Raw genomic sequence first — 14,343 nt, 5'->3', positions numbered from 1 at the left:
AATTGAGAAGACAAACGAATAAAGAAAACAAACATTTTCTTGAAACAATGCAGTGCGAAATTCTAGTGCTATAGCAATAAGGTTCGTAAAGTCCACAAAAACAAATTTATAAAGTAAAAAGACAGAACACACTGCAAACATAGTGCAAACAACACGTGCAAGTACACGTACACAAACAGAATATCATCAAAACAGAATATTTCAGAAATTAAAATAAATTTATGGATGGTGCGTGTGCATATAAGAAACATAATGGATGCTTTCCTGACGAGCTATGGCGGGGTACATGTGGATAAACTGCTGAGAACAGCCCTTGAAAATAACTGAAGAGGCAGATTGTAATGTTCAGGGACGAAGGTCACACGTTTTGCTAGTTAAACCCCTTCACATGACGGGTTCACGCTACGGGTGACTACATGCGGCGCCGAGTTGCCATGGTGACTGCTTGTCGGGGGCGGGGCTTCGTTCTGTCATTCTCTAAGAATTTTGGGGTTGGTGATTGCATTATAACTGCGCAGATGACTAAATCGCAAATAGTACACCGACAGGGAACACAGTAGCAACTGGTACACTACAAAATGCTCAAGAGGTTTAGACAAATCGAAGTATAAGGATTATGGCAGATTTTCCATTTATGTCTTATGTCCGTTTTCAACACATAAGATTCTGTGAGTGGATACCATGTTTCTGATATATAATTTTTAGTTTATTACCTTGAGTTATACTTTTCTGCCCACTTCATTTAAGTTAACGGCCCATTCAGAACCTTAGGGATCCAAAAGGTTCGCGCAGTTGCGCGCAGACGTGACGCCCCAGAATCCTCCACTACGGAAAGCTCGAGATTCAATATGGCTGCCTACATGAAAATGTGGGCTGCTTGGAGGCAAAGCAGCAAAATTGAGATAGTTTGTCAGAGAAGTAAAACTCCGACTATATGTAGGAATTCCACACTTGTTAGACCTTGTAGAAGCTGTCCATTAGCGGCTCAGCGCATGTACTCAACAAATGGCTTTTTTGTGAGCAGCGCTAGGTCTGGGTTTGCTTCAACGGCTTGGGCTGCGAGGTCAGCGCATCTGAGACCGTGGACTAGGGTCGCTGGTGCTTTTAGCGGGGTTTGGAACGCTGTGAGTAATCGGGATGCGGTCATCTACACCCAGACAAGGAGCCTTTTCGGTACCCGGGGAAGCAGTTTCTCTGGGGACGACGGGGCAGAGAGCAGCGACTCCGGAGTCGGAGATGAGTCTGGGGACGGGGGCGATGGAGGTGCCGCGTACAGCCCCCCGCAGATGACAGCCCTGACACCCATGCTGGTACCAGAAGTTTTCCCAAACGTGCCGCTGATCGCCGTCAGCAGGAACCCGGTCTTCCCCCGGTTCATCAAAATAATCGAGGTAAGCAACTTCTTAACAGCCTTGGGGGTGAACCTAATAAAAGTCGCTAAAATGAAAATAAATGTTACTGACGTAGAAGTATCAACTGTTAAACATGTTTTATGGTAATCATAATTTCTACTTCTGCTTTTATGAAAATAAAAACAGATTTTATTGATGCTGGTGTAATATTCATGTCGGTTTCATCATGCACCCATTTTAAAAACATCGTTGTCCTTGATAGCCCGCTGTTGGTTTTACACCAACCCAAACACAACCTTGAAGGGTGACTAACCGCAAATGGCTCTTATTTGATTTTATTTGAAATAACGATGACCTTCTTGTCAGCTTTGAATTATTTTATCAACGAATGTAATGACCCGATTTTGATTGGTCATTACAAGTTTGATGATCTGAGCAATTTTTTTTTACCAATATTTTGCCATATACTCTCAGCTCTGGACCGCCCATGCTTTAAATTCTGGGTCCTGATTGGATATTTCTTTCAGATAAAAAATAAACAGCTGGTGGACCTTTTGAGGAGAAAGGTCAGCCTAGCCCAGCCATACGCGGGAGTGTTCCTCAAGAAGGACGACGGGTGAGGTTCGGTGAATAGGAGGCCAGATGTGCCACCCCAATTCTGCCTCAGCGCTGCCCCTGGAGGCCGGAGCTCCATGCTCTGGGCTTGGGGTTCCGGCGTTCCCTATTCCCATGTCTTCTGGTTTCCCCTGTATGCAGCAACGAGTCGGATGTGGTGGAGAATCTGGATGCTGTTTACAGCACTGGGACCTTTGTGCAGATTCATGAGATGCAGGATTTGGGCGACAAGCTGCGTATGATTGTCATGGGACACCGGAGGTAGGCCTCCTAACCCCACTTTTTCCCAGCATTCCCAGTTTATTTGACACCGAATGTATGCCTGTGATGCTGAAAGGTAATTTTCCCCACCAGGATTCGGATCACCAGGCATCTGGATGTTGAAACGGAAGGACAGGAAAGCAAGGAAACTCCCAAGACTCCAGGCCGCAAGCGCAGGGCCACCCGTAAGGAGGGCAACGCGCTGGGGGAGACCATGGAGGAGCGCGTGCAGAAGGCGGATCTCACGGTTGAGCCGGTCACGATGCCTCCCGCCTCCTTGGAGGTACTCATGGTGGAGGTGGAGAATGTGGTTCACGAGGACTTCCAGGTCACGGAGGAGGTGAAGGTAAACCTTTGCCGTCTAATGGTTTATTATTGGTGATGCATAAGCACATGGTGGAAAAAGTGGTCCGTCATTTAAACATGGTGATTAGTTTCAATGTTAAAACTATTTTTATTATCCCAAAGGCCCTGACTGCAGAAATAGTCAAGACCATCCGTGATATCATTGCTCTTAATCCACTCTACAGGTACGGATACAGTTAGTGTGTAAATACTCAATATGTCTCACGGTGCAAGCAAACCTGATGAGTAAAATCGATCATATGACCAATTGCAATATTAGCGCAGTAGGTCCTCCAGGTCACCTGAGGGTGCTGTTTCTTTTGCCCTGTAGAGAGTCTGTTCTCCAGATGATGCAGGCAGGCCAGAGGGTGGTGGACAACCCGATCTACCTGAGTGACATGGGCGCCGCTCTTACCGGAGCGGAGTCACACGAGCTGCAAGATGTCCTGGAGGAGACCAATGTAAGTGGGGACTGAAGAATTGCTGCATCCTGTGTCTTACGTACTTTTAAACGCTTGTGAAGTGCTTGAGTGTTTTGCTCTTTTTGTTGCACTTGCAGATTCCCAAGCGTCTGTACAAAGCCCTCTCCTTACTGAAGAAAGAGTTCGAGCTCAGCAAACTGCAGCAGCGTCTTGGAAGAGAGGTAAGAACAGCCCCCAACCTCACCTTGCCGCCAGAGAACTATTATCACGTTATCTCAGTCTTGGTGCCCTCTGCTGGCCAGTTTTTGCCATGCGCTTATTAATGCAGTACCCAAAAGGGTCCGACTGCAGACCTCACTAGTGAGTAATCCTCCTCTATCAGTAATTCTCTTCTGAGCGTGAGGAAATGATGTGGAAGAGGAGGAGATTTAGTTTCGGTGTTAAATATGCTTTAATTAGCATGACGAAGCAAAGTGTCACTGATGTGATAAATTTTAACTGATGTCTTAATGTTTGCTAACATTCGATTTTACAACCTTTTCATTGTATGTGTGTCCTGTGCTCAGATGTGGTGTCAAAACAAGTGGGTTTATTGAAGAAAGTAATCATACACACATTTTATCAATGTTTTACACAAAAAGTATGTATTTAAGTCACAATTAATGTAACATATTTTTAAAATTTAATTTTTTTTATAAAAATATTAGAAAAATACATAATAATGGGAGGATAAACATACAAATGCAAAATAATATCCATAATCATCATCTGGAATTTTATGTTTCAGTATTTTATTAGCCTCTGTATTCTAAACGTCTTTTCAGTACAAATGGAGGGTAATCGTGATCCACATTAAATCTGTTAATAAATGCTGTTTTTTTTTTTTTCCTTTCTCAGGCTCTGTTTACTGCCTTCATTTTAGAGTTTTGAAATTTAGCCACAACCTTGCAGGGTTTAGCGTCTGAGACTGTTGGCCTTAAACCCAACTCTCCATGTGTTCTATCAATTTTGAATTCCTCACTGTCATGAAAATCAAGCTCTTTCTTGATTTCCAAGAAATGTATCAAATTGTGTCCCCCTGTGCCTTCTGGAATGCTGTGATTGTTCTGTCTGCCTGATCCTCCCTCCTGATCAGACCCTTCTTTCAGTATCTGGGAGTGAATGGTAGCTGATATCAGCTTACGTGCCTGTGATGGCCAGGCAGGGACCTGCTCTTCGTGAACTCTTCCTATGTCCTCACTGAAGTAGGTGTAAGCTTTGCTTGTCGTGTCCTCGAAAAGGTGGAGGAGAAGATCAAGCAGACCCACAGGAAGTACCTCCTCCAGGAGCAGCTGAAGATCATCAAGAAGGAGCTGGGGCTTGAGAAGGAGGACAAGGATGCCATCGAGGAGAAGTTCCGGGAACGTCTGAAGGACCTTACAGTCCCACAGCACGTGATGGACGTCATCGATGAGGAGCTCAACAAGCTCAGCCTGCTGGACAACCACTCCTCTGAATTCAAGTCAGTGTCTCCCGACCCCTGACCTCTGAACTTACCCTTGGCTTGTCGGTCTCCTCTGGCTGTATGTCATTACTCCTGGTTGATCATTTCATTTAGTGTGACCCGAAACTACCTGGACTGGCTGACCTCAATGCCCTGGGGCAAGAACGGCGAGGAGAATCTTCAGCTGAACCGGGCCAAGGAGGTGCTGGAGGAGGATCATTATGGGATGGATGATGTCAAGAAGAGAATACTGGTGAGCACATTTTGGGTTTGAGGGCTCTTGGTGGTCTCAGTCATTAATAGCGCTCCCCCCTCTCACCAAATCCTTTGCTGCATTTGCCCCCCCCCCCCCCCCCAGGAGTTCATTGCAGTGAGTCAGTTGCGAAGCTCCACTCAGGGCAAGATACTGTGTTTCTACGGCCCCCCTGGCGTGGGCAAAACCAGCATCGCCCGCTCCATTGCCCGCGCACTCAACCGCCAGTATTTCCGCTTCAGTGTGGGCGGGATGACGGACGTGGCTGAGATTAAGGGCCACAGGTACACCCCCGTCCGGATCCGAGTGCCCCCACCAAGGGTCTTGGCGGTCGCTCACCATGTGCCTTTGTGTCACACAGGCGGACGTACGTGGGGGCCATGCCAGGCAAGATCATTCAGTGTCTGAAGAAGACGAAGAGTGAGAATCCCTTGGTTCTGATTGATGAGGTACTCGGTCGTAAGGCATTGTGGGTAACGAGATGGTTATTGTGTTTGTGACCTTTTACGTTCTTCTTGTTAAAGGTTGACAAGATTGGCAGAGGTTACCAGGGCGACCCATCCTCGGCTCTGCTGGAGCTTCTGGACCCAGAGCAGAACTCTAACTTCCTGGATCACTACCTGGATGTGCCGGTCGACCTGTCCAAGGTTGGTGCTCCTTGACCCCCCCCTCCACTGTGGTGCCTCTGACTGGTACTGACTGCTCTCTTGGCCTCCAGGTGCTGTTCATCTGCACAGCTAACGTGCTGGACACCATTCCAGAGCCACTGAGGGACCGAATGGAGATGATCAACGTGTCCGGATACGTGGCCCAGGAGAAACTGGCCATTGCTGAGGTGGGGAGAGGCGTCGTTTTGGTACTTAACATAATGATGGCAGGCAGGTTCTGCTTGGTCGGTCACGTGACCCCTCCCCGAGACAGCCTCTCTCTGTGCGCCCCGCAGCGGTACCTGGTCCCCCAGCTGCGGGCTCTGTGTGGGCTGGACGAGCAGAAGGCCACCATCTCCTCAGAGGCCCTGAGTGCCCTCATCAGGCAGTACTGCAGGGAGAGCGGAGTCCGGAACCTGCAGAAGCAGGTGGAGAAGGTGAGAATGGGCAGGCTGTGTGGCTCCATACCAGCACGTTCCGCGCCAAGCAACTCAGTCATCAACTCCAGTCCTCAGTCATGTGGCTCAGTGGGCTGAGTCTCTGTGCTTGCGATCAGAAGGTCACAGGTTTAAGCCCGGCCATGGCACACTGCAGGTCCTCGAGCAGGGCCCTTAACCCCCCAGCCCCCTGGGCGCCACAACACGCGGCTGCTCTCCGTGGCCAGCTTGCTCTCGTCAACAGAGAGCAAGTTGGGGGAGGCGTAATGGGAATGTCCCCACGGGACACAAGGGGGCGCTGTAGGGAGTGTGGGGTGACGGATGTGGCGATGACTCTTCTGCCCTCAGGTGTTCCGGAAGGTGGCATTCCGCATCGTGAGCGAGGAGGAGAGCTCCGTGCAGGTCACGGCAGACAATCTGCAGGATTACGTGGGGAAGCCCATTTTCACCGTGGACAGGATGTACGACACCACCCCCCCGGGAGTGGTCATGGGGCTGGCATGGACGGCCATGGGTGAGTGGGGGGAGGTCTCAAGGGTCATGTGACATATAACACACACACACACACACACGCACGCCTGATTTCTAGTTCTTACCCGCCCGTGACCTCCCACAGGAGGGTCCACGCTATTCATTGAGACGTCACTACGGCGACCAAGGGAGGCACCGAGTAAGGAGGGACCTCGCGAAGGATCGCTGGAGGTGACGGGCCAGCTGGGCGACGTGATGAAGGAGAGTGCCAGGATCGCCCACACCTTTGCCCGAGCCTTCCTCATGCGGGAGCAACCCCACAACGACTTTCTGGTGACCTCGCACCTCCACCTGCACGTGCCGGAGGTAAGAGGGAGGAGCTGCTTTCAGGGGGAGCACTGACTGCCGGATCTGAGGTGGCTGAGCTGCCTGGGGAGTCGGGGAGGGGGGTAGTGAGGCACACTGATGGCTAATCTGAGGATGGCGTCCTGCTGCCCGTAGGGGGCCACGCCCAAGGACGGGCCGAGTGCCGGCTGCACCATCGTCACGGCCCTGCTGTCGCTGGCCACTGACACCCCTGCCCGCCAGAATGTGGCCATGACCGGCGAGGTGTCCCTGACGGGCAAGATCCTGCCCGTGGGCGGCATCAAGGAAAAGACCATCGCTGTAAGTGTCCGTCCGTCCGTCCATGACCTGAAGTCCGTCCCCTGCCTTTCGGTTCTGCCTCCCTGACCCTCTATCCCCTGCAGGCCAAGCGTGCTGGTGTCACCTGCATCATCCTGCCTGTGGAGAACAGAAAGGATTACTCAGACCTGCCTGACTACATCACTGAGGGCCTGGAGGTGCACTTTGTGGAGCACTACAGGCAGATCTACGACATCGTTTTCCCCAGGCAGTGACATGCCTCCCCATCCTGGAGGCTGTTCGCACACCTCTGGACCACCGGTCCTGACTCGAGTCCCAAAGACTCAAACTGAGGCAGTAAGCCCAAGCTAGTCAGCTCTTTAGGTCATGGGCCTGCAGAGGTCTGGCCTGTGAAGTGCTTCTGTGAACCGACAGTGAGCGTGGGCTTCGTTTTCTGTGTGGTCGGGATGACCGCCAATCAAAGCAGACCATGGGAGGGGGCGGAGCCAAAGGCCATCTGTTGACTCACCCTCCCCTCCTGCCTTCCGTACAGTCGCTGTTATGATTCCCATTATAATTTATATGTATGTGCAAAGTGGCACTTTTACACAATGTATTCTGTTAAGACAGAAATAAATATGAATCTTTATTCTGGTCTGTTCTATGTGTCATCTCCACCCACAGGATTCAGTAAGACTGTCAGATGTCTATGGTGTAACAAAACAGCCATTTTAGGTGTGAGTCATACAAAAAGGTCTGTCATCTAAGATCATGAACTTGTGTTAAACGTATCTTTTGTTCATATACCTCAACTAACCACGGAAAGGTCCAACAAGGCTTCACCTGCTCTGGAGTACATCCAGGTAAGTTACGCTGCTAATCGTGGGGGAATACGACCTGCAGCCGTAAGCCAGTGTCTCGGGTGGGGTGGCTGCTGTTGTAAGGTAGGGTTAATGGGCGTCTCTAGGATGACCACCATATACACCCTTTGTCACAGCCCCCCCCCCCCCCATGCTACATGGGGCCGCTTTTCTGTCCAAATGAGTGGGAATCAGGGAGTTTCTTCATGCGAAAGTCACGTGGGCCCCCACCATCATCGATGTGAGGAAGACTCTTGGTGGTCTTGGGGGGTGCAGCCAGCAGGGTAAGGTGAGCAGCCGTACCTGTGTGTGTGTATGTGAGCACGCGCGCATGGAAAGAGGCACCTCAGAAGGCAGCATTTAAAAACCACGTTTATTCTTCACGCTGATCTCACATACACCATTAAGACAGGGAGACATGGGCGTCCAGGGTTTCTCAGCTGCACGTCGGACTACTGACGTAATGGACGTTGTGCAGGTCGTCTGTGTTATGTGCTGCACAATTTGACATTTACACCAAACACGACAGACACACACACAGTCGTGGTGACATGAGGGGGAGGCATCTCCTGCCCTTATTCTGCTCCTGAGCCCAAACCACTAAAGTGACACGTACACATGTATCTGCCAGCAGACCATGTGAACATGGCTGGAGGGGGAGTCAGAGCAGCTGAGGCTGTGTGTGCAATGCTTTCCCATAATGCACCTGTGAAGAGATGAGCATCCTGAAGTGGACAACATGCCCAAACCTTAAGGTCAGATAAATTGCTTGAGGACAGGAGGCCCCCCTGTCAGAGGCGCTAAAAAGAACACTGCTGAGGCTGTAGCTGAACACGAGGGAGCACTACAGTGCAAAGCATATACACGTCTATACATGTGGACTTCACTGCTTACAATGTTACACTCAAGTCAGTAATAACATTTCACAAAGCGCTACTGTATTTAACCCGGTAAGTGTAAGAGTGGGGTTTCAGGCAGATTGAAATGCCCGCAGTAACGGACACACAGCACACGCATGTTGCCTAGCTTCTGGTCCTCTCCCGCAGCTGATTGGCTGTCTTACATGGTCACCGTCACATGTACCTAATCCTGTGACACTAGTTCCTCACAGAGAAGCTCCTAGCACTGTTCTGCGCCTCCTTCGCCCTCTTCTCACCAAGGGGGGGGGGGGGGTTCTGGGTGGGGTGTGGGGTATCTGTTGGGACAGCTGGAGTGATCGCTGGGTGGGGTGTGTGGCAGTCATGCACTTCCCTCTCTGAAATGTCCAGATTTCCCTCTTATCATGTGTTCCTTGATATCTTCAACCTCCTCGCCAACTCTCCCCCACTTTCTTTCCTGCTCTCCCTGTCCTCCCCATCTCTCACCTCCTCTCCTCATCTCCTCCCTCCTCTTTCTTTCCTCCTCTCCATCCTCCGTGGCCCTGGAACAGATATGCTCAAATCAGCCTGCTGTGTACAAGCTCACAAATCACTCTGCTCTCACCAGCAACGAGGACTCTCATTGGTTACACTCTCTGGAATCTCAGATTCCCATTGGTTATTTTCTTTTGGTGTTTCTTGCCGCAGGGGCTAGAGTGGCCTGCTTGGCATCAGGCTTGGTGGGAGGCTGTCTGGCCGGGATGTCAGGCTCCCAGAGGAAAAATTCGTGCAGGACCGTGTTGACCGTCTCTGGACACTCCATCATCACCATGTGACTGCCCTCTTCGATTACCTTCAGGAAGGCAATCAGCAGGATCTAAGGGATAAAACCACAGGGCTGGTCAGGAACATGGTAGTTGTTGGAGCACTGAGGTCAGGTGGCTGTGAATGATAGATTGGGTGCGTTGGACTTGATGTCGCATGGTACAAAAACCTCGCGAGAGCAAGACAACTTAAGACAGATCGTGCAGCTGCACAAACTGGAACCGTCTCCGTGACGACACAACTTTGCCCTTATTGGCTGAAGATTTTAGTCACACGCATGATGTTTGTATCCCAGGAAGTTCCGATATTTGTTATCTGTTATTTCTGCCGAATGTCACGTAAAGTAGTGAGAACTGGTTGTCAGTTAATGTACCTGGTAAAATAAAGTTTAAATGAATGATATAAATGCTGTAATAGTACACGCAAGTTAGTGGTTTATTTATTGTTAGTTACTGTAATGTTGTGCTGCTTTATTTGTTTAATCATCCAATCTGTGAAGAAGGCATTGCAATATATTGCATTGTACTCTGTACATGACAACAAAAACTCTGAATCCTTGAAATACATGTATATGATCTTTTTCCTGGCAGTTATGTTTTTACACAGGGCCACTGTACACAATAGTTTATTTTTTTCACTGTTAACAGTTTGGATCAGGAGTTGGTTATTGTAAAAGCAGTAATGTGCATGCAGGTGATATCTGTATAGATTTATCTACACCCTTCTGACAGGGCGGCCATTGCAGTCAGATCTCGCACTACGAGGAGTAGAAGTTGTGTGACTTGGCTGCAGTCAGTTTATACTCCACCCCTGTAGCCGCCAGCAAATCTCGCTCCACGTCACGTCAGCTGCAGACAGACATAAGCCCAAGTCGAACGCACCCATTGTGATTGGTGTACTGAGGTCAGGTGGTTGTGAGGGACAGACTGTGGTTGGTGTAGTGAGGTCAGGTGATAGTGACAGACCGTGATTGGAGGACTGAGTCAGGTGACAGTAACAGACTGTGATTGGAGGACTGAGGTCAGGTGGCTATGAGTGACAGAATGAGGGTGGAGCACTTTGGTCAGGTGGCTGAGTGAGACTCCGGGCACCTCTGCCATGCGCTGGTCCTCCTCGATGGGCACGAACTTGTCACACATGCCATGTAGCAGCAGGGTGGGCACAGTGAGCTCCGCATGGTACACTTCATCGCCCTCAGGCCAGTACTGGCCGCTCATGGTGGCCCGCAGCACGAAGGGTGACACGTTGAAGGCATTGTTCTCCCTCAGCAGCTGCTTCTCCTTGGCCCCTTGGCGAGCGAAGCCGGCCCTGTGGGGAGCGACAAAGAGCAGGAGTGTATCACCGCCAGGGCTCCATTCCGCATCACGTGTACTTTGGAGGACCACGACCTGACGGGCTTACTTGAGGAAGCTCCAGGCCAGGAAGGGCGTGAGACAGTGCAGCATGCAGGAGGGCAGGTTGAAGATGGAGCAGAGGCTGGGCTCCAGGGCTGTTGGACCACCGCCGTTGATCATCACCACCTTGTGCACCTGCTCCGGGTATTCATGCGCTAGGAAGCTGCAGAATGACACCCTGCAATGACACAGAGAGCTTCAGGAACCTGGAGGCAGCCCACGGTCTGGGGGGCGGCGACAACACACTCGTGGATGAAGGCTCTGACCCATAAGAGTGGCCGATGAGGATGTTACGTCGGCGCGCGAATTTCTTGAAGACGGCTCGCAGGTCCTCCGCCAGCGCGTAGAAGGTGTAGGCGGCAGGGAACTCAGGCGCCGAACTGGCCCCGTGGCCCAGCAGGTCAGGGGCAATCACCTCGTAGCCGAGGCGTGAGAAGAAATCGAGCTGATTGGCCCAGATATCTGAGGACCCACCCACCCCGTGGAGGAAGAACAGCGCCACGTCCGCCTGGCTGCCCTTGCAGCTGGAGATTTGCTGCTCCATGTCGATCAGCACCGTGCGTTTGGGCCTGCGTCGCCGGCGGCTTGTGGGAGGTGTAGTCCCAGGCCCTGCAGATAGGGCGGCGCCCATCTCTACCTCCAGAGTGGCGCTAACCTCAGTAGTGCTCCCGTCCTGGCAGTGCAGGATCTCGGAGCGGGGCACTTCGGCCAGGTTCTCAATGAGCAGCTGCCCGCCGCGATACACGACGATCTTCCGCTTGCAGCGAACGCTGACCCCTGGTGGCACATCCACCTCCTCGCCAGCCGGCCGCTCGGGGACGACGTGGCGCACTCGCAGCACTCGGCCCGGCTTCACCTCCACGAACTCGAAGCCGTCGCTGGTGTCTGGGGCTCGAAGACGCACTGGCGCGTTACTGTACTTCGCCGTCAAGCAGCACAGCAGACTCTCCACAATGCCCATCAGCATAGTGCCTGCCTGCAGACACACAGAAATATCAGGGACATCAGAGCTACATCGCCTTTAAAAATACCCCCTGTTGTCCACCACTTACCCCATTTCTCTCCCCCTCGATGAGGGATACCCCCAGCCCCTTGGGACGGAGGTCAGCTGAACTCTTAGATCAGAAATTTTTTCCACTTGTGGGACCAATAAAGGAAAATCTAATCTAATCTAATCTAATCTAATCTAAATCAGCTTCATAAAACAGGCTGCAGACCAAAAATCACATGCTTAGCCCATGTTTCCATGACACTTGATTCAGAATCACTAGCTGACCAAAGGAATACATCCTCACACAGCAGCTGATGAGAGGAGGGCAGCTGGTCCTAGCCTGGATACCATCATTAGTCTCTTGGAAGGATGACAAGATGATGCTGAATTGCTGACCCAGGTCAACAGTCGGACATGCAGTTCCCAAAGCGCACCAGCAGAGGCAGCGCTGAAGCACGACATGCAGCCAATCCCTGCTGGCTTCTCCTCTCACATTCACCTACTTCCTTTACCCTTTCTAAAGCCAAAACAACAGCACCGTCAAAAAGCCATTATGTACCGAGGCCACCACATCAGTACTTTTATTATTACTACAGTACCTTCAATCCAATAAACTGGACTCTCCTCTAACTGACCTCTATCAATAGCACTCAGGTTCACCTAGGGATCAGCTACAGCAGGATGCTTCTCTGCAGTACGTATTCTGTGCACCCAATGGCTGTATCAGATCCTCCGAGTCCCAGTCCTCATCTCAGTGTGGTTGGGACCAGCCCGGTCAGCACGCACAGGCAAACACAGGGATGGGACCCGGGTTTCCGGCACTCCAGGACAGTTCTGTGGCTCTACTACTCTAAACCTATCGCATTATGGTTGTGCAGACGGCCCTTGTAAAGGACACGCAGGAAGGTCATTTTTAAACGTTGGCCCTAAGAGGTACCATACACCGACTTAATCATTATTTAGCACGTTAATTGATTACATCATTAAGTGCCCTGATAAAAAGCGGTACGTCCCAGGATCAACACGAGGTAATACGATGCCTGTAATGCGGGTGTATTGCAATAACAAGCTACGTCCAGCAGGCTGCGGGCTGCACGGCGGTCCGCTTCTGCAGCAGACATCTCACTGCTGCGGCACCCACTTGCCAGCGTTGCCGCAGCATCCCCTTTGCGCAATGGATCGCCTGTACCCGCTGGCCAGAACAGAAAACGAAGGAAAGTAAAAACCGCCGATGAAGACACGGCACCAGAAAACCGCGCCGCAAACGCATCTTAAAGCCTGATGGAGGGGGACACGTGACAGGTGTCAAAAATCCCGAGGGAGATCTTACCTGATTCACCGATGATTCCGGCAGAAGTGGAAAAAAATGACAGATGTCTTATGAACCTTCCTTTATTTTCTCAAACGCCCAAAATAAAAATCTACGGAACACCTACCGCAGCCAATCCAATACTCAAATTTTACTGGAATCTGCTGCATTTAAACTGGTTCTCAGGTCCCCGTTGGGAGTTTACCTGTTTGTATGAAAATTAGTCGTAAATGGTGGGGAACCGGGGTGCGCAGGTACCTCTGCGCCATTGACACCCTGCGGAGCCATTGGCACGATGATCATACGGCGAATCAAAGCACCCATCCGGCGGGTTGGACAGACCCAGACTGATTCCCCCTCTTTAATCGCCTCTACACGCCGCATCGGCGAAGACCCACCGCTCCGTGTGATTGACAGCGGTATTGGCCAATCAGTTGCCGCTGTCATCACAGAGTCTGCCAATGAGGCGTCTGCAGTCTCTGTTACCGAAACAGGTGGAGGGGCGACTGGGCACGGTGAGACCCTTCCACTCGGAACGTACCATCCCCGGGCTGACCCAGATTAGTCGCCTACGCGCATCGATTGTTCTGTATCTTTCTTGCAGTTCTTATGCAAATCTGTTTCTGTAAGACCCGTTCTGCGGTCATTCGTGTTTCTTTGCACTATTTAGAAACAAAATTTATCAATCAAGCCGGTTTATCCACATATTCTTTAACATTTTTAATTAATAACATTTATACTTATATATTATGCTAATATTATATTATGTAAGTTGTTGAATCAAAATACATTTTTCTGTACAACCGCAGTGAGTGCTCTTGTTGCTAAGCAACTGTCTCCAAGATGATCCGTGTCTCTCAAGAGATATTGTTAGACTACTATGCTTACGCCTAAATAATAAATAATTTTAAATAATGTTGTATAACCATGCATATGTAAAATTTTATCATTAAATAAACGACCTTGTAAACGAGCATCATGTACATTTTTATTTGAAAACAATCATGTTTGACATAATTAAACAATAATATATTTAGTCGATAACTATGGTTCTTTTTCGAACGAGAGACACAGGCGACTACAGTGTTTCACCACTGGTACAAAAACCATTTCCACAAACCCCACAAGCAAATATGCCGCACCACCTTCTATAATAGAACACCGTTTTACGCATGCGCAGATACACTCGGATAGCTC

General features: G+C 50.4%; 2 protein-coding genes across 2 annotated transcripts; one reads left to right on the top strand and one right to left on the bottom strand.

Annotated features, from left to right (window-relative positions):
* Positions 1 to 801: 801 nt before the first annotated feature.
* lonp1 (lon peptidase 1, mitochondrial) lies at positions 802 to 7,559 on the top strand. Its single transcript, XM_048989885.1, has 18 exons — positions 802 to 1,391; positions 1,880 to 1,968; positions 2,109 to 2,228; positions 2,322 to 2,574; positions 2,697 to 2,758; positions 2,905 to 3,034; positions 3,133 to 3,216; positions 4,276 to 4,496; positions 4,593 to 4,731; positions 4,837 to 5,015; positions 5,093 to 5,180; positions 5,256 to 5,378; positions 5,450 to 5,566; positions 5,675 to 5,815; positions 6,164 to 6,329; positions 6,432 to 6,652; positions 6,788 to 6,952; positions 7,036 to 7,559. Exons 1-18 carry the CDS (start codon positions 849 to 851, stop codon positions 7,183 to 7,185), a joined length of 2,991 nt encoding a protein of 996 aa, XP_048845842.1. The 5' UTR covers positions 802 to 848; the 3' UTR covers positions 7,186 to 7,559.
* A 570-nt stretch (positions 7,560 to 8,129) lies between these two features.
* LOC125716995 (protein ABHD8-like) lies at positions 8,130 to 13,508 on the bottom strand. Its single transcript, XM_048989891.1, has 5 exons — positions 13,168 to 13,508; positions 11,113 to 11,822; positions 10,854 to 11,024; positions 10,544 to 10,760; positions 8,130 to 9,504 (listed from the first exon to the last, which is right to left on the bottom strand). Exons 2-5 carry the CDS (start codon positions 11,811 to 11,813, stop codon positions 9,307 to 9,309), a joined length of 1,287 nt encoding a protein of 428 aa, XP_048845848.1. The 5' UTR covers positions 11,814 to 11,822; positions 13,168 to 13,508; the 3' UTR covers positions 8,130 to 9,306.
* Positions 13,509 to 14,343: the final 835 nt, after the last annotated feature.

The sequence above is a fragment of the Brienomyrus brachyistius genome, chromosome 21 (assembly GCF_023856365.1).
Source record: "Brienomyrus brachyistius isolate T26 chromosome 21, BBRACH_0.4, whole genome shotgun sequence".
Classification (NCBI taxonomy): Eukaryota; Metazoa; Chordata; class Actinopteri; order Osteoglossiformes; family Mormyridae; genus Brienomyrus; species Brienomyrus brachyistius.
The sequence above is the reverse complement of the archived record's forward strand: the minus strand, read 5'-3'. Positions and strand labels throughout refer to the sequence as shown.